Here is a 19258-nt window from a genome sequence, read left to right on the forward strand (position 1 = left end):
CAGCGATGTAAAAAAAAAAAAAAAAAATCCTAGTGAATACTATTTACCTTTAATTTGTTTCTGATAGCCCTATGACATGGACTGACTAAATGAATTAGAACATGTTGAGACATTAAATCATTATTTAAGGCCACTCAGCAGGTTCATGGCAGCCAGTACTAGAACTCTGTTCTTTCAGGTCAGAACTTCTAGTTTGGGCTTTTATATGCTACTCACAAGTAGGACCGCTTTATATTCCTACTATTTACTCAGGACTCCAAAGTTGATTATTCCTATCAATATTTATCATGTTTGAAATTAAAACTGCAAACATTTAAAAATATTAATTCACTTAACAAAAAAGAAAATCCATTACATGTTAACATAAATAACATTTTAGGAAAACGTAACTACTTTCCAAAACAAAAAGATTTGGTGAGAAGAGTGGCAATGATTTACATTTTTGCAAAGCTTTAATGTCTGGATTAACAGAAGTCAGCTTTATTCTCATATATGCTTTTTGCATTCAATTCTGTAGTGATATGTTGTTCTGGTTGAGTATATAAAGAAAATCTAGCCTTAAAGAGATGTATAATTATAAAAGGAGGAATATCTGAATAAACTTTTCAGCTAACTTTAGTTCTTTCAGTTCAGTTCAGTTCAGTTGCTCAGTCGTGTCCGACTCTTTGCAACCCCATGAATCGCAGCACACCAGGCCTCCCTGCCCATCACCAACTCCCGGAGTTCACTCAGACTCACGTCCATCGAGCCAGTGATGCCATCCAGCCATCTCATCCTGTGTCGACCCCTTCTTCTCCTGCCCCCAATCCCTCCCAGCATCAGAGTCTTTTCCAATAAGCTGGCTCTTCTCATGAGGTGGCCAAAGTACTGGAGTTTCAGCTTTAGCATCATTCCTTCCAAAGAAATCCCAGGGCTGATCTCCTTCAGAATGGACTGGTTGGATCTCCTTGCAGTCCAAGGGACTCTCAAGAGTCTTCTCCAACACCACACTTCAAAAGCATCAATTCTTTGGCGCTCAGCCTTCTTCACAGTCCAACTCTCACATCCATACATGACCACTAGAAAAACCATAGCCTTGACTAGATGGACCTTTGTTGGCAAAGTAATGTCTTTGCTTTTCAATATGCTATCTAGGTTGGTCATAACTTTCCTTCCAAGGAGTAAGTGTCTTTTAATTTCATGGCTGCAGTCACCATCTGCAGTGATTTTGGAGCCCCAAAAAATAAAGTCTGACACTGTTTCCACATCTATTTCCCATGAAATGATGGGACCGGATGCCATGATCTTTGTTTTCTGAATGTTGAGCTTTAAGCCAACTTTTTCACTCTCCACTTTCACTTAGATATTCTTAAACTACACCAAAATCTGATTAGGGAAAGCTTCTTAAGGATTGGTTACAATGTGGAATCTAAAACTACATCGATGAACTTTTTACACTGTCACATTAAAATCCATTATAAGGAACACAGAATTCATAGACAGAAAGTAGAACACTACTTACCAAGGGATGGTAGAATGGGGTATCACTACCCCATTTAATGGGTAAAGAATTTTAGTTTGGTATGGTAAAAAAAGTTCTGGAGGATGAACAGTGGTGATAGTCACACAACGATATCAATGTACTTAATGCCACTGAACTGTACACCTAAAAATGGCTGAAATGGCAAATTTTATGTTATCTATATTTTACTACAATTTAAAAGGATCTGTTACTCTATCTTGTACTTGGAATGGCTGTTTTACCCAGGCATGATTTTATAACATCATGCATTGGTCATTTAGAAAATATTGGTTTTTTGATAACAGTTATATAGATATTCCAAATGTTGATATGCTTCATTATACAATATCAGAAAATCCTATTTGTTCATGTCACCATGCTGCTACTGCTGCTAAGTCGCTTCAGTCGTGTCCGACTCTGTGCGACCCCATAGATGGCAGCCCACCAGGCTCCCCCGTCCCTGGGATTCTCAAGGCAAGAACACTGGAGTGGGTTGCCATTTCCTTCTCCAATGCATGAAAGTGAAAAGTGAAAGTAAAGTCGCTCAGTTGTGTCCAACTCTTCGCAACCCCATGGACTGCAGCCTTCTAAGGCTCCTCTGTCCATGGGATTTTCCAGGCAAGAGTACTGGAGTGGGGTGCCATTGCCTTCTCCTCATGTCACCATAGATCTCATCAAAAAAGTTCTAAGTGTTGGGAAGCTGTCAGGTTCATGGTGGAAAATAACAAGTTCTAACTTTCTCTTGAACACCTGAATTTTATTTTACTGGCAACACATACTGTTGAATGTTTCCCTTGAGGTGTCAAGGTTTACTTTATTCATTTTTGTTAAAAGATCTGCCAGATATCCAGATCTTTAACACAATAGTTTTATCTTTCAGTTTTTCTTTCAAATACAAAAGGTTTTCCATGAAGAAAGCAGCTAGTTCAGCTTATAATTCATACATGGCACCAAGTATTTTTTCTATTTTGGGATGCAGCAGAAGTGCTTTATGCGTGCTTCCCATTACATCATGTAGAATATTAAAAAAGTGTACTCAAGGGTCAATAATCAATAAAATTAATAATTTTTACTGTTTTATCAAGGACATTCTTAAGTAAAACTGAATTTTTTTCCCCTGTGAGTTTCTGAAAGTAAAGAACATAAAGTGGCTATTAGTACAGCTCCATGCCAGCATCTTGATTTGTGCTAAGACACCAGCAGTTCTACACACCAGTGCTTTTGCACCTTCATTGCAAATGAAATGAGGGCATGTAACATTATGAAAATAATTTTGACCAGGAAGGTCCCTTGAAAGAGTCCTTTCCCTGTAATATTGAGTTTTTTGTTAACTAAGAATCACACGTCAAGAAATGTATTTCAACAAACTACAGTAGATATTAACTCTTCACTATATTCACCTTTTCTTTTAACATTATATTATGGAAATTTTCAAACACACATTATAGAGAATAGTACACTGAACCACCAGGTATCTACCAACCCGCTTAAACAACTATCAACATCTGCTATTTTTTGACTAAGCCCCATCATTTTTTCCTGCAGTATTTTAAATTAAAAATCCTAGATGTACTTTCATCTACAAATATTTCAGTATGATTTTCTAACATACAAAGATTAAAAAACAAAGCAGTGTAATACCTTTCTTACAACCAACACAACTTAAGATCAGCCCACCTAACAGCAACCCTTTAGATAGTGCCCAAACCATGTTTATTACTCCCAATTGTTGCAGTCATATCTTTTTATGCTTGGCTTGTTTGAATCAGATTCTAAATAACTTCATGCCTTGTACTGGGTTGATGTGTCTCATGTCTATTTAATCTGCAACAATTTTCTTTTTTTTAAATTGTCCTTTCTTGTTGAGGAAATTGAGTCATTTTTCTGAAAGAATTTTTCTTATTCTAGATTTGGTTAACAGTAAACTCAATGTGGTCATTTAACATGTGTTCCTCCATTTCCCATATTTCTAGTAAACTGGTGGTTAGATCTGAAGACTGATTAGATTCAGGTTCAGTTGTTCTTGGCAAGAACACTTCATAGGTGGTGCTGTGTACTTCTTATTGCATCACATCTGGTGGAATATAATATCTGGTTGTCCTACTTTTAGCAATGCTAAGATTGATCATAGGGTTTAGGTGAGGCCAGCCTGATCTATCAATAAATCCCCATTAATCTTTTCACCCAATAGTTTGAATAGCTATTGATGGTTACTGCCTTGGGTTTTTACACTGTCTTTTTAATGTCTGAAATGAGTTACATGTAGAAAATAATAGCTCAATGATTTTAGGAGCCCAAAGAATTACTCTTAAAAGGTGACATCTCAACATAAGGAAGACAAATCATCTCCTACTGCGGAAGTAAATTTCATATACATTCACTGAATACCTATTTAGTCCCAGGCACCTAGTTTCAGCCTCTCAGGTTAAATCAACCATGTGAATAATGAAAGGTCAGCAATAAATGCAATAACAGAATATTTATGAAGTGCCAAGGTACCTAGATGATGGGTAAGTAGTCTGGTTTATAGAACTCACAGAAAGTGTCACCTGAACTGAAATCATGGAGGCTGAGTTAGCAACTTCATTCCACTCCACTGTCCTTCTCTATTTGATTCCAGACATAAAGTCTTTTTCTAGTTCTTGGATAGTACCAAGAGTCTTTCTTGCTTCAGGATTTCCCTACCCTGCCTGGACCTATCTTCCTCACATTCTTCACCTGGCTGTCTCCCACTCATCTACAGATCAACTAGTCTATTACTTCCTCAGACTCTGCAGTTCTCCCTTATTTTTCTCAGAGAATCCTTTCTATTTCTTTACATAACTTAACACAACTTGTATTACATATCCACGTGTGGGATTATTTTTCTTCCCAAGTCTGTTTCCATTGTAGGATGTAAGCTCTGTGTGTGTGTGTGTGTGTTTAGTCGCTAAGTCGTGTGCAGCTCTTGCGAACCCATGGACTGTAGCCCACCAGGTTCCTCTGTCCATGGGATTTCCAATGCAAAAATACTGGAGTGGGTTCCCATTTCCTTCTCCAGGGTATCTTCCCCACCCAGGGATGGAACCCGTGTCTCTTGCATTGCAGATAAATTCTTTTATCACTGATCCACCAGGGGAGCCCAAGCTCTCTGAGGGCAGGCTATATTGTTCACCATGGTAAACTCACTGCTTTGTACACTGCTAGGAACACAATAAGCACTCAGTAAATATTTACTGAATGAAAAGAGGAGTAGACTCCCCTAAGCAACCAGCTGGCCTAGTTTCTTTCATCACTTTGTCATCTCAGAATGACTCAGATAGAGTCCAGTTCAGCCTGGCGCCAAGAGCAACTTGCTGTATCCTTTGCAACATTTCAGATCCTCCTCAGTGATCTGGTTCAGGGGGGCAGGCATATGCGTCCTTGTGAGTGGAATTAGGGACCCTCTAGGAGGCTCCCTAAAGGCATAATATTTACCTTGGGGGTTTTGAGCACAAACTTCGGTTTTCCTTCATCAGGGCCCAGCTGTGCCTTCAGTTTCAGTAGTTTTGCCACCTCCTCCTCGATCTGTGGAGGGAAAGTAGGCGCTGGACTACCACATCTGCCACTCCCTCCCGCTCCCGCTATTCATTCAGTATCCCTCCCTCATCAGGATGTGGGGCATATCTTTCTCCTAGCTTTGCTTCTCCCAAATCCTACCCCAACTACCTCCCCACTCAGCCCGTCGTGCTATTTACCAGTCGAGTCCCTTCTTCCAGATCCCTATCCTCTATGCAGACCACCCCCGCTCTGTCCTCGCTGGCCTCATTTTGTCCTCTCTTCCGCCGCCTGGGTCGCACCTGCTCCGCGCTGGCCTTCTGCTGCTTAAGGCCCCGCACACGCTCTCCCTGAACTCGCACCAGATCCTCCAGCGCCGCACGATCAGCCATACTTGCTGCCGACTGGAACTGACTGCTGGCTAGATAGGCTGCGGTGGCCACAGCCTCGACTCGGAGGACTTCCGGATATCGAGTAGTTGGCCCATACGCCTAGAGAGCCACCGCCCAATAAAAAGTTACTTCCGACTCCTACCGGAAGTGCGGAGGCCGGGCGGGAGCCGGAGAGGAGTGGAGTTAGTGTGCTAGGTTTGAGAAGTTGTAGACCCACTTATCTCATCTTTGGTGCTCGGTTTCGCCTCCACAGCGTCCTGTAACCCTTTCTGGGGTCCTGTCTGCCTCATTCTTAGGTCCTTTGCCTCTTGTTCCGGAAGTCCTGCTTCCTGCCGCAAGATGCCCCAGCTTGGACTCCTACCTGGGAGAGCCTGGACTGTGTTGCTTGGCCTGCTCCGGCCGCCGCCCGGTGCTCTGTGCATCAGGGCAGTCCGTTCTCACAGTCAGGTGAGCCAGACTGAGATAGCTCTGGTCTGTCGGGGCAGGATCTCCAGATCTGAAAGCATGGACTCTCAGCCTGTACTCCCGCCGTATTACAGTCGGTATTTAGTGAGTGCCCTCGATGTACCGACACAGAGTTAAGGCCTTTTAGGATGCTTTATTATTTAATCATCAAAGCAATCTTGAGAGGTTGGGGTTATATTTCCATTTTATAGTTGAGGAAGCGGAGGCTGCAAGGTTAAATGACTTACGTGTGGCTACGTAGTAAGGGAGCATTTAAGTACAGGTCCACAATCCCTTATCTGAACCTTTTGGGCTCAAACACATAAAAAAATTTTTTTAAGCAAAGAATGTGAACATAACCACTTACGACTATAAGTAAAATGAGTTCACGTTAGAATTTACCTCAAAATGAATCTCCCTCATCCCAGTTTGTAGTTTTCAAAGATTATGGATTCTTAGGAGGGGCTGTGGGCTTCACTGCCCTGCCTTGGAGGATAGAATCAGCCAAAGTATGAACTACACCCTCTATATTTCTGGAAGGGTGTATAGTCTGCTGGTAGTAAAATCACAGATTCTGTTTTACCTTGGGAAAGACACTGTTGACTTCCTAGTAGATGCTTTGTGTTATGTCCAACAGGGTGCATATCTTTTGTTATTTGCAGACACAGCATTCTATTAATCTTTTTTTTTTTTTTTAATCCTTTCCTGTTTGTTCCACAGGCATTGTTCTCTGTTCTTGGAAGAAAAAGAATGGGCTGTTCTTGGGCTGGTTCTCTTCTGTCTTCAAGTTATTTTTTCCCTATCTCTAAGCCTAATGACCATTGCTATCTTATTAACAATTTTTATTTTTTGCTCTTTGAGTGGAGACTGAGAACTGGAGATCATACTAGTCCCTACTCCTAGATGGTCAGTGGTGGTAGTCTTGGGTTTCTTTGTGCCTTCATTGTTTTTGGGTGGTTAAACTTTTCCATATATTTGAAAACTCCAAATATGGTGAGGAAGCTTATATAGTAAACACCTGATCTTCTGTGTATCACATATATAGCTGGGTTTTTGGAAGTGTGCTGAGATTAGGATAGATAGCGTAGTGTTAAGAGTTCGTATTGCTCAGGACCAAAAGTATTTGCAGGTTGGTGGTGCACAGGGCCAGAGATACCACAGTCCTGGCCAGTATTTGGTTGCGCTAAGTCTTAGTTGTAGCATGCAAGATCTTTTAGTTGTGGCATGGGAACTGCCATTTGCAGCATGTGGGATCGAGGGGACCAGGGATCAAACCCAGCCCCCCTTGCATTGGGAGTGTGGAGCCTTAGCTGCTGGACCACCAGGGAAGTTCCTTTGGCCAGTATGAGAGAAACTGTATCTCACATTTTTCCTGCCAGGTTGCAGAGGCACTGTTTGCATCCCAACTGAAACCTCATCAAGAGAAGTCAAATTTTACTATCAAGACCCCAAAGGTAATACCCTGTACCGCACCCTGTCCATTAGAGTGCCTTAGAGTTCTGCCCTCTGCTTCCCTTCCCAACCACTTTTAATGTTTTTATTTGTTTTGGCCATACTCTGTGTCTTACAATGCAGAATCTTAGTTCCCTGACTAGGGGTTGAACCTATATCCTAAACACAGAGTCCTAACCACTGGACCCCCAGGGAATTCCCTACTTTTAACATTTTTTTAAACTAATTGTAAAAAAGTCTTTACTATTCTGGAGGTACTGGGTGGGGCTCATAGTCATCTGAACCCAAAGTGATTTCAACTCCATACCTTAGATTGTAGATATAGTTTAACTCTTTGTCTTAAATGGACTTGATTTTGTTTTCACTCCGGCTTCTTTTGATTTCTAGGGTACCAGAGATCTTAGTCCCCAGCAGATGGTGGTGAGGGAGAAAATTCTTGATGTGGTTGTTAGCTGCTTTAAACGTCATGGAGCAAAGGGGTTGGATACCCCGGCATTTGAACTAAAGGTAAGAGGAGAAAAAAGTGCAGGAACCCCATTTCTTCACCTGCCTTATTTCCCAAAGGGCTTCTAGCCTATGTTCTGGAGTTTTCCTTTTAACCATGGCACTTTCTGTTTGACCTCTGTAGGAAATACTTACTGAGAAGTATGGAGAGGACTCTGGACTCATCTATGATCTGAAGGATCAGGGTGGAGAGCTGTTGTCATTGCGCTATGACCTTACTGTATCCTGAGTTCTGGAGGCTTCCCTCTTTCAAACTCAGAGGGCAACTCTGACTAACCAGAAAAGAGTGGCTCTGGGATCCTATAGTCTTGTTGGCAGCAGTCTTTACTTCTAGTTTCTTCCAGAAGGCAATTCTGCCAGCACAGCCTGTCCTAGTGCCTTGTCATTTAAGTTTATAGTTTGTTAGGTGACCTTCCTTGGTGGTTCAGTGGTAAGACTCATGCAGGGGGTACAGGTTTGATCCCTGGTTGGGGAACTGAGATTCCCCCATGCCATGCAGCACAGCCAAAAAAAAAAATAGTATGTCAGCATCCCTGGGGGAAGCTTGCCGAAATACAAATTCTTGACCTCTAGCCGCTGATGTTCTTAATTCTGTAGCTGGAGTGGGAGTTAGCAATCTGCATTTTAAACAGGTACTTGGGAATTAGGATGTAGGTGGTCCTTGAGCATTTGAAGAAAAATTGACTTAGAAATTGTAGACAAATCCAGGTTCTGAAGCTTGACTCTTCTAAGACAGTCAAGAATTGATCTGAGTGGGAGGGAATGCCCAGACTTGAAGTTCTTGGGTCATTTCTATCTCTGTTTCCACTGCTTTTTACAGAACTTACAGTCTTGCTAGCTGGGATTCCTTCGTTTGACACTATTTAACATATATTGATTGCTAAGCCATGGGTATAGTGAGAAAGGAGACAAAGAAGGTCCTTGTTCTGATTCTGGTGGGTGAGATCTGATTGATAGAGCCCCAGTCCTCCCTAATGTCTTTCCACTGGGCCTAAACTTTGTATGCAGTATCGTTCTTCCTTAACCTATTTATGTAAGGTCCCTTTTGCTCGTTATCTGGCCATGAATAAAGTGAAGAAGATGAAACGCTATCATGTTGGAAAAGTGTGGCGGCGGGAGAGCCCAACCATAGTCCAAGGCCGCTACCGGGAGTTCTACCAGTGTGTAAGAGACCTGATGGAGGCAGCATGGTTTGATAGTTCTGGGGGCCACAACTGGGGAACTGGCTGCTCAGTAATTTTTTTCTGTCTTTTTTTTTTGCTGCAGGATTTTGACATTGCTGGTCAATTTGACCCTATGATCCCTGATGCAGAATGTTTGAAGATCATGTGTGAAATCCTTAGTGGATTGCACCTGGGGGATTTTCTCATTAAGGTGAGGCCAGAGCTGAGGACTGAGAAGCGAAGTCTGGATTTGGCCTAATGCTGTCTCAACTGTCTCAAGACATAGGTGACACCAGCCATTGAGGCTATAGCTCTAGGATTTTCTTTGTACAGGTGTTGCATTTCATATCTATATCTATATAATCATTCTGTGAAACTTCTGTCCCTTTTGAGTCAGGAGAGTTGGGACTGCCATTGTTTTGATGGAGAGGTCATTGACAAGGCATTTGGGTTGCTTCCATTGAGTTCACAGGTCAGTGACCGACGGATTTTGGATGGGATATTTGCTGTCTGTGGTGTTCCTGAAAGCAAGTTCCATGCCATTTGCTCCTCGGTAGACAAACTAGATAAGGTAATGAAGAAGACATGCTTCAGTAGACCCTGCCTTCAAACCTATACCCTTAGAGGAGATTGTGGCCAGAAGTGAGTTATTTCTGGGAGGAAAGTAAGGAGACATTCTGAAACAAGACCTGAATTTTGCCGTGCAGTGGTGATTATCGCTAGATTTCCTAAGCTGCCTCTAACTGTGCTGAGTATAGTGTTAGCTACTTGTGACATACCTAATGAATGAAACAAGATGTCCTTTTCCATTTAGAGAAAGAGGGATCTTGGGGCTAGCCTAATGTTTGGATGTTTGTGCAGATATCTTGGAAAGATGTGAGACATGAGATGGTGGTAAAGAAAGGCCTGGCTCCTGAAGTGGCTGATCGAATTGGGGATTATGTCCAATGTCATGGTAAGAACCACTGTTTTTATTTTAGAGGTACGTGATAGAACCAGAGTAAGGGTGATCTGTGTATAACTTCTACCTCTGAAACAGCTCCTTTCCATAAATGTGCTAGGTTCCAGAGCCTGGTTTGAATTTAATAACCTTTTTACTTACTATAACCAGTTATGTCAAAGATGGAGGTAGATGAGGGAAGTCTGGTCAGATGTGATCAGGATCTTTCTTTTTTTTTTTTAAAGAAAATGAGGAGGACTAGTTGGAGTACATTAGGGTTAAATTTGAATGAAACACATCTGGGTGTATAGCAGAGACCTTATTTCTCCCCACATGTCTCCCCAGGTGGGATATCCTTGGTGGAGCAAATGTTCCAGGATCCCAGACTATCCCAGAACAAGCAGGCCCTAGAGGGGTTGGGAGACCTGAAGCTGCTGTTTGAATACCTGACTTTATTTGGAGTTGCTGAAAAGGTTAGCTGAGTAGGGAGTTGACCTCTTGCTGTGTCTAGGGCTCTTACGATCCTGAGTCTTGTGTGACATTGACTGTAACTTTGTCTCTGCAGGTCTCCTTTGACCTGAGCTTGGCTCGAGGCCTGGACTACTATACAGGAGTGATCTATGAAGCAGTGCTGCTACAGACCCCAGTGCATGCTGAGGAGGAGCCCCTGAATATGGGCAGTGTGGCTGCTGGTGGTCGCTATGATGGGCTGGTGGGCATGTTTGACCCCAGAGGCCACAAGGTGCCATGTGTGGGGCTCAGCATTGGGGTAGAGCGAATCTTCTCCATTGTGGAGCAGAGGATAAAGGTAGGTCCTTGGTGGGGTTAGAGTGGGGCTGCATACCTTAAAAACTCATGTTTCTGGAGGTGCAGTTGGACTGTTTTTTGATGATTGTTTTTGTTTTTTTGAAATATTGGTGCAAAAGTTTTTATTAGTTTACTTTCTCTCTCTCTTTTACTAGACTTTTGGTGAGAAGATACGGACCACAGAGACCCAAGTGTTTGTGGCCACACCGCAGAAGAACTTTCTTCAAGAACGGTTGAAGCTAATTGCAGAGCTTTGGGATGCTGGGATCAAGGTATAAAGGAGCTAATATCTACACCATCTAGGTATATGTAGAATTCATGCACCAGGCCCACTTCTAGTTTATACCTAGGGTGGAACTCAAGAGCTTTCTAGTATTCACTGGAGTATCTTCTTAGGGTACAAGTAAGCTAGCTACTTACTTTTTAGATATGTTTGCTCCTGGGATTTCAGTGGTATACTTAACTTCTAAATCCCCTATTCTTAACTTCACCCTGTTTAGGCAGAGCTGATGTATAAGAACAACCCTAAACTACTACCCCAACTGCACTACTGTGAGAACATGGGAATTCCACTGGTGGTCATTATTGGTGAGCAAGAACTGAAGGAAGGGGTCATCAAGCTCCGTTCAGTGGCCAGCAGGGAGGAGGTGAGTCAGGCCAGCCAGAAATAGAAGGGACCAAGTGTTTCTACCTTTCTTAGATTCTTTGAGAAATATGTATATTTTAGCTGTGGAAGTTATCTCCAGGGTTAATAGTGATAGAGGTGAATGAGGCTCCATCCTGGGCATCCATTATAGCTGATGATTGGCTGGATGGGCAAAAAGACAAGTGAAATCTCCATGGGTATTTCAAGATTAATCAACAAAACAGACATAGATTAGGTATTTGAATCACTTTAGTCTTGAGGGGAACCATTCTCCAGGTCAGGTTGAAGCACGTACTCCTCCCTACTGGTTGCCCAAGTAGTGGGAGCAGTTGCAGAGTTAAATGAATCCAGAAAAGCAGAGGCTAAGAAACTAGTATCACTCTCTAGTTTGTCACGTGAGGGTTCTCTTATGTTTCAGGTGGCCATTAAACGGGAAAATCTAGTGGCTGAAATTCAGAAACGACTGTCTGAATCTTGATCATTACCTGAATGCCATCTGCTGATCTTTGTAGAAAAAGTTTCACCTAGGACTGACTTCGTAATGGACTTCACACCTGCTGGCCAGAATTTGTGACAAGTGTGTCTGGATCCTTCATCCTTTCTGGGTACAGAACTGTAGAACGCCCTGAGGACCCCTAGGTTAGTGTGAGCAGCTGTGCATGGGCACAGATGGCTGGTATGTAAAAGAGATATGCTGTAACTGCCAAGGCAAATGGCAGATTTGAAGTGCCGTTGAACGCTACCAACAATGTGCTGAGATGGTTGCTGTCAGCAAGTCTCTTGGAAAGTCACCTCAGGTTGAGAGGATTCTGAACCATTGAGATAAAAAGTCAAATATTTAGCCTTCCACTATGGCTTCTGGAAAGTTTGTCCAAAACCTAGTCATGGGCTGTCCAGGGAGTTTTGGGGAGACAGCAAGGAGGGGAAATGACCGCTTTCTGTTTTGTTTGAGAACAGAGATGCTATCCTAAGGGCATTGCACTGCCCATACTGATGTGGCATCTCTCTAGCCCATCCACTTTTAATAATAACAGAGTGAGCCTGTTTGTTTAATAATCTTGAATGTTGAACTTAATAGGTGACCTGACAAGATGGAGATATGTTTTTGGAGCCCATTACCTGTGCCGGAATCACTTCTCTGACTTCCATGTCCTGCCATGGAGGTAGCTGTTCTTGAAGAGGTTGTATAATATATTAAATAAAATTTAAATGGAGTAGTTTGAGTAATTCGTTATCAAGGGGTTGGTTTGCGTAGGCCATAGAAAATGCTTGAGTGTACACTGGAGGATTCTGTGAACTAGGAGTAATCTCCCTGGGGTGATGCTTGTGTATTGAGTGAAGGGAGTGACCACAGTTCCCCCTTCCCCCAACTTAGAGATAAAGTCACACCACTGCATCAGTGTCTATAGTGAGACATCTGCTAGAGTTCTTCTCGGGAGTGTTGCTGATACCCACCTTCCCAAGTCCAATCATGTTGAAATTGTGCCCTTTGGAGTTGGTGATGGACAGGGAAGCCTGGCGTGCTGCAATTCATGGGGTTGCAAAGAGTCGGACACGACTGAGTGACTGAACTGAACTGAAACTGATGGATTGAATGACCCTAATGTACTCAGGTGGAGGAAAAATGAGTGAAGCAAAGGGTGCTAGCGTTGCTTCAAGATAAACAGACAAATTGCAAAAAGCGCTTTGTGTTTGTGTGTTGGGAAGGCTGCAACCTTTACAATTAAGTGCTCTGAGCCTGTATCCTTAGTGCTTGCGGTGAATCACTAAAGTGAAGCATTTGAGACCCTATAACAGCAATTACTCATTGGAAGATAAGTTATCACCAACCTAGAGAGCATATTGAAAAGCAGAGACATTAGTTTGCCAACAAAGGTCCGTCTAGTCAAGGCTATGGTTTTTCCAGTGGTCATGTTTGGATGTGAGAGTTGGACTGTGAAGAAAGCTGAGCGCCGAAGAATTGATGCTTTTGAACTGTGGTGTTGGAGAAGACTCTTGAGAGTCCCTTGGACTGCAAGGAGATCCAACCAGTCCATTCTGAAGGAGATCAGCCCTGGGATTACTTTGGAGGGAATGATGCTGAAGCTGAAACTCCAGTACTTTGGCCACCTCATGCGAAGAGTTGACTCATTGGAAAAGACTCTGATGCTGGGAGGGATTGGGGGCAGGAGGAGAAGGGGACGACAGAGGATGAGATGGCTGGATGGCATCACTGGCTCGATGGACGTGAGTCTGAGTGAACTCCGGGAGTTGGTGATGGGCAGGGAGGCCTGGTGTGCTGCGATTCATGGGGTCGCAAAGAGTCGGACACGACTGAGCGACTGAACTGAACAGCGCTTCAGCCTTAAATGTTTGGAAACTCCTGGAATGCACGCAAATTTATTAGAGTAGATCAGAGAGCATTGATCTGAACTTATTTTCCTCTTGTTAAGACGAGTTGAATCTGCCTGTTTTGAAAGCCAGGGCGAAAAGGTTTGCAGGCGCCCTTACTTCCGTGTTGCTTCATACTTGCCTTGCGCATGCGCTATTTCCTTGGCGCGGAGGCGGGGCTGACAATCCTGTTTTCGAAGCCCTCCAGTTTTTAAGCTCCTTTAGAACACGAGACTCTAAGCTGATTGGAGGCAAGCTTGCTTTACGGCTCAAGGCCGCTTTTTACGGCATTTTCCGGCTTCCCATTCACTTCGCAGTGAAGATGGCGTCAGGCAGTGGGGTAGGTGTTGTGTGTGAGGGGGCTTGGAGTCGGGGGTAGGGGGTGGCTTCTTGGCGTTGAATATTCCACACCCAACTGGCTTTCCGACGCCTCTTCGCAACATAATGGCTCCAGTCCAAGAGCTCCCCAGTGAGGCTCTCGCGCAGGGTCTGAGGAATAGGGGAGGGCTCGGGTTGGGGTCCTGAGGTAACCTTAGCCTCCTAGTGGTGTCCGGAGAGGCTTCACTCTCTTCAGGTCCCGGGCCGCCTTGGCAGCGTGGACGCGGTGTCTTCAGTTTTTCCAGGAGTTGGACACGATTAACGGCGAATCTTAAGAGCATTTTTTCCCCCCAGACAAAAAACTTGGACTTTCGCCGAAAGTGGGACAAAGATGAATATGAGAAGCTCGCCGAGAAGAGGCTCACGGAAGAGAGAGAAAAGAAGGATGGTGGGTACTTGCTCCATCAAGTGCTAACTGTATTGTAGAGGCGATGCAGTGGTTGGAGAGTGGGTGGGGAGTTGAAATGCGCTGTCCTCCATACTTCTGTAATATCTGGCAGAGTATTGCCTCCCTGGTTCTCGATTTCTTCAGGTATAAGGTGAAAACGAGATGGATTGAAGTGCTTTTGAGGTGCTTTCTAGCTCTGTGATTCTCGGCTTCCTTGCTCTGCCTTTGCTTGGCTCATTTAGTACTTTCCTCCGGTACAGAGAAGAGAGTGGAATCCTTAGTAGCGACAGGAGGAGGAGTATTTCGCTGCTGTGTGTTACTACTATTGAAGAGCCTCTTTTTCTCAGCAGGAAACATAGTATTATTTAACCTAGTACTGTTTAGTCTAGCACTGTTCTCTGTGTGATAGACAGTGTCAGGGAGTTGGTGCTCCTCTTCTAGAGATTCCACTATGTAGAAAGAAATATCTTACTTTCTCGTCTGTTTTCAAACCGTACCTTCTTCTGCTTTCTTCCACACCAGTTACACGCTCTAAACCTTTTAGTTTTTATGTAACTTGTGTAATAGTGCTTGGCATGCAACAGATTATTTCCTAAATATTGGTCTCCCTTTTAAGAGTGGTCTTGCTGTTCTTTTAAAAGGTTGCTTTTTGTGCAGATTCAGAACTCTTGCCTTCAGTTAATTAATGAATTTAAAAAATTGCTTTTAGATTCTTTGGCTTTAAAGTGGAGAAAAGATGTAGAGAGTTAAGAATTGCTTGTCATTTTTTGTGTTGAGCTTCTCCTTAGCTGCTGCTAGAAGTGACTGTTGTGTCCTTTGCTTCATGTTTCAAAAAAGAAATGAAAGTAGACCTCTGGATTTGGACTTTATGCATTTCTTTTCCTTTCTGGTTAAGGAACTCTAATAATGAAGGGACTTCCTTCCCCATTATATTTCAGGAAAACCAGTGCAGCCAGTTAAGCGAGAGCTTCTCCGGCATAGGGACTACAAGGTGGACCTGGAATCCAAACTCGGGAAGACAATTGTCATTACCAAGACCACCCCACAGTCTGAGATGGGAGGGTGAGTGGCTTTTCATCTTTCTCTGCAGCCAGGAAGTGTTACGCAGGGTACCTGCCCCCAGAATAACAACCTTGTTTCCTGTAATTCCATCCATTTTCCTCCAGGGTCTCTAGTTAACATGTCTGTAAGAGGGGGTTACTCTGTAAGCATCTTCATATTAGCACTATAAGGGATTATTTGTTCTCCTTCCAAAGGAAGAAATGAAGGAAAGGACTACTGAGAAGATTTCTAGGGGAGAAATTAGGTGCAACTAAAATGGAGCCCAGTAACTGCTGACGGTGAATAAAGGGAGTTGAGGTTCAAGACTGGCTACAGAAGTTGTAGTTGTTATGTATTTTCTGGTTGTGCACCTTCCTCCTAGACCCTAACCTTTAGGAAGAAAGGTCTCACAAGAACTCTTCATCTTTTTGCCTAACACTACTACTCTGTCTAAGTGTGTTTTCCAGCAGGAGCATAACCAGATAACAATAAGTGACACTTCTCTGAGCTGCTTCTCTGAGTAAACTCACTGTTAACTTTCCTCTTTGTGTTAATTATCTATTGCTATTTGTGTTAATACATTAACCCAGTATTTAGCAGCATAAAACAAAGAAGAGCTCACAATATCTCACATGGGTAAGTAATATGGGAAAGGCTTATCTAGGTGGTTCTGGCTCAGGGTCTCTCAAAGCTGCCATCAGGGTGTCTGCTGGGTCTGCATTCATCCGAGGTGTAAGTGGGGCTGGAGGATCTTTGTCCAAACTCTGTCACATGACTGTGATTTGGAGGCCTCAGTTTTATGCTCTATGGGCCACTCCATAGTGCTGCTCACAACAAAGCAAGTGGCTTCCCCAGGGTAGGTGATCATCTACCTGAACAGACTAAGCAGAATGCATGTTTTTTAAAAAAACCTAATCTTGGAAGTGACATAGCATCACTTTTGATATAGTCTATTGATCACATGGACTAACCCTGGTACACATTGGGAAGGGCCTGTATAGAGTAGGGATATAGGTGGCATCATTGTGGGGGCCATCTTGGAGGTTGGAAGCCACACTCCTCCAAGAGCAAAGGCTTTGTGGAAATGAGAAGTGTCTCTTCTAAAAAGAATTTTTACCTAAAAATGATCAGTTTCATGGCTGAAAATGATAAAATCTTTATAATCAGATTTGAAACTAGTGTTGTTTCTTTCTGTTTTCTAGATACTACTGCAATGTCTGTGACTGTGTGGTGAAAGACTCCATTAACTTCCTGGATCACATTAATGGAAAGAAACGTAAGGCTTGGAGGTAGTTTGTGATTGAGGCTGAGATTGAATTTTGGTGATGGGGTAAGGGAGAGGGTAGTTTCTATTGAGCCTCTTTTTCACGTCTGGGGCATTCTCTAGTTCCTTCAGCGCAGGCCATTCTTTACTTCATTATTTAATGTTCCTGGAGTCCATGAGGTGAAAACCTGTTTTAGGCTCTCAACAAGTCCAAAACATGGTTTTCTCCTGGGCCCAACTGTCCCTATTGGTGTGCATTTTCTCAGTAAGAGTAGTTGAAAGTTGCTTTATCTTGTTATTGGGGGCTGCTGCCAAGAAGTTTTTTTTAGTCCTAATATTTTTTACTGCATGTTTTATGAGTTGGAAAAGACTTTTTGAGGGACTTAGGAAGTTTTAAGAACCTTACCTTTTTTTCTATTGACCCTACCCAGATCAGCGAAACCTGGGCATGTCTATGCGTGTGGAACGTTCTACCTTGGATCAGGTGAAGAAACGTTTTGAAGTAAACAAGAAGAAGATGGAAGAGAAGCAGAAGGATTATGATTTTGAGGAAAGGATGAAAGAACTCAGAGAAGAGGTAGGCTCTACTATCCTTCTCTCCCTTCTCCTTCAGCTTTAAATTTTATGTTATGAATCATGAGGAGGCTCTTTTCCTCATCCCACTCCTACTCCCAGAGGAGAATTGTGTCTCCTGAACTCCTATACAGTAAGGGAAACATTTATTGCCCTTGTTTGGGACTCTGATAATCTGAAGGAAATGGCTCTAAACCTGTCCTTTTTCTCTAAACTTTCTGGGCCATACTTTTTTTTTCTTTTTACTACCTGAGTTATTAATTAAGTGCACCTAGTCTCCATTAGGCCTGTGGAACCAGGCTGACTGGGTCAGAATTCTGTTTCCTCCACTTACTGGCTGTGAATCTTGGACAAGCTGTATAACCTCTCTGTACCTCTGTTTCCTCATATTAGAGATCTTAGTATGTAATATACATGAAGCACTTAGACCATCTCCTGGCTTATACTGTATGCCCTGTGGCTTTTCTCCCATCACCTTTTTGTGAGCTGGAGATGAACTGGGATGTAGGATTGAGAAATGCTTTCCACCGGCTGAAACTTCTCTTTCCTATCCCTTACAGTCTTTACTATGGCTTTTCCTCTGCTCTTGAAATTTTACTTGTCTATATTTTTCTTCTAAAGATGGAAAGGACACTCACCTATCTCTTTCAGCAAGGTTTGCTCGGGAGTCTGAACTGATTCTGAGTGATTTCCCCTCTAGGAGGAAAAGGCCAAAGCCTACAAGAAAGAGAAGCAGAAGGAGAAGAAAAGGAGGGCTGAGGAGGACTTGACATTTGAGGAGGATGATGAAATGGCAGCTGTGATGGGCTTCTCTGGCTTTGGTTCCACCAAGAAGAGTTACTGAGGCTTTCTATGCTTGGCTTTTTGCTGGGCCTAACTGTGTGTGTGTGGGCGTCATTTTGGGGGAGGTACTGGGGAAAGTCAGTAAGAGTGGCAATGGGGAGGGCTAGAGGGTGGGTGTTTCTGGTTTTCCTCCGCCTTGGGAGAGAGCACAGAATGCAAAGGAACATGCTGTGGCATATTCCTTCAGCCTCAGTACATCACTGGAGACACAGGACCTCTGACCATCTGATTTCCCAATAAAGAAAAACCCCTCTTCTGAGGCTGCTTTCCCGAAACTCCCCTTGCATCTTTCCCTCTTCATCTGTCCATCTCTTATCTGAGCATCCTACATTTATCCTGTGTTCTGCCTTTGTTTTAATTTTGACTCAGCTTACAGCAGAAGGGTTCTCTGGGTCCCCAGTTTCCAGTTGACAGTATATCCTTGACTTCCCCCACCCCCCAACCTCTCTACATCTCCCTTGTGGTTCTCTGGCCACCTGTGCATGCATGTGTACTTCTGCCTGGATCTGTGGTATGTGCGGGTGCATGTGCATGAATCTGTCACATAGAGGGAGCCTGAGCTAGAGCCTCAAGAGCATTGCTGCCTTGGGGCCTGGTGTTCTCAGCTTCTTCAGAGCATGTAACAGGAAATTAAATGGGATGAGTGGTGTGGTTTTTGTCTGGTGAGTTTGTTAACTTTTGTTCTTCATATGTAAACTCTGTTCAGCTTTTCCTTTTTGTTTCATTTTATTGAGGATTACCCTGTTTTTGTCTTCCTTGTAAGCAGGCTCTTGGAAGAACCTGTTTGATGCAAAAAAGAAAAAGGAAAAAACCTCATATGGGAGCCCTTGGGTCTCAGAGGCTGTTCAACATGTATAATAAATGGCATTGACTGGGCCTATTTCACACATACACAAAAATAATAATAATAATAATAATAATAAGTCTGAAGGTAATACAATTTTAGTTTTGGTAAATTTGGTGGCTAAGTGCTGTCATCAAGATCCATGCTCCTTCTATCCTTCCATCTTGCTACATGCAGTGTGTTCTCCTCTGG

The 19258-nt window shown here is 43.2% G+C and overlaps 3 protein-coding genes and 1 long non-coding RNA gene across 7 annotated transcripts in view; 2 read left to right on the forward strand and 2 right to left on the reverse strand.

Moving 5' to 3' along the window:
- The window catches only part of HARS (histidyl-tRNA synthetase), a 13287-nt gene extending 7801 nt beyond the window's left edge, over window positions 1-5486 (reverse strand). For both annotated transcript variants that reach the window (XM_010850370.1, XM_010850369.1), the window contains exons 1-2: window positions 5320-5486; window positions 4958-5047 (exon numbers count right to left, since the gene is read on the reverse strand). In XM_010850370.1, the coding sequence (XP_010848672.1) occupies window positions 4958-5047; window positions 5320-5409 (180 nt within the window). In that variant the 5' untranslated portion in view covers window positions 5410-5486. The remainder of the gene's footprint in view (window positions 1-4957; window positions 5048-5319) is intronic.
- A 65-nt stretch (window positions 5487-5551) lies between these two features.
- HARS2 (histidyl-tRNA synthetase 2, mitochondrial) lies at window positions 5552-12585 on the forward strand. 3 transcript variants are annotated; one of them, XM_010850374.1, is made up of 14 exons: window positions 5552-5604; window positions 5706-5856; window positions 7233-7307; window positions 7693-7812; window positions 7934-8029; window positions 8848-8973; window positions 9076-9183; window positions 9445-9543; window positions 9834-9927; window positions 10258-10385; window positions 10478-10720; window positions 10875-10991; window positions 11220-11366; window positions 11784-12585. In XM_010850374.1, the coding sequence occupies exons 2-14, from the start codon at window positions 5749-5751 to the stop codon at window positions 11841-11843; spliced, it is 1521 nt and encodes a 506-aa protein (XP_010848676.1). In that variant the 5' UTR covers window positions 5552-5604; window positions 5706-5748; the 3' UTR covers window positions 11844-12585. The 3 variants fall into 3 exon arrangements, with proteins under 3 accessions (XP_010848676.1, XP_010848675.1, XP_010848677.1); XM_010850373.1 differs by having other exon boundaries at window positions 5568-5856; XM_010850375.1 differs by having other exon boundaries at window positions 5568-5856; window positions 11220-11307.
- A 1375-nt stretch (window positions 12586-13960) lies between these two features.
- Window positions 13961-19107, forward strand: ZMAT2 (zinc finger, matrin-type 2). The gene is made up of 6 exons (XM_010850376.1): window positions 13961-14075; window positions 14408-14501; window positions 15440-15563; window positions 16745-16818; window positions 17238-17383; window positions 18080-19107. The coding sequence occupies exons 1-6, from the start codon at window positions 14058-14060 to the stop codon at window positions 18221-18223; spliced, it is 600 nt and encodes a 199-aa protein (XP_010848678.1). The 5' UTR covers window positions 13961-14057; the 3' UTR covers window positions 18224-19107.
- LOC104996218 overlaps window positions 18182-19258 on the reverse strand; it is a 3582-nt gene continuing 2505 nt past the window's right edge. The window contains exon 2 of the long non-coding RNA XR_826150.1: window positions 18182-19099. This is a non-coding gene — a long non-coding RNA (uncharacterized LOC104996218). The remainder of the gene's footprint in view (window positions 19100-19258) is intronic.

This window comes from Bison bison, unplaced genomic scaffold (genome assembly GCF_000754665.1).
Source record: "Bison bison bison isolate TAMUID 2011002044 unplaced genomic scaffold, Bison_UMD1.0 scf7180017864291, whole genome shotgun sequence".
Lineage (NCBI taxonomy): Eukaryota > Metazoa > Chordata > Mammalia > Artiodactyla > Bovidae > Bison > Bison bison.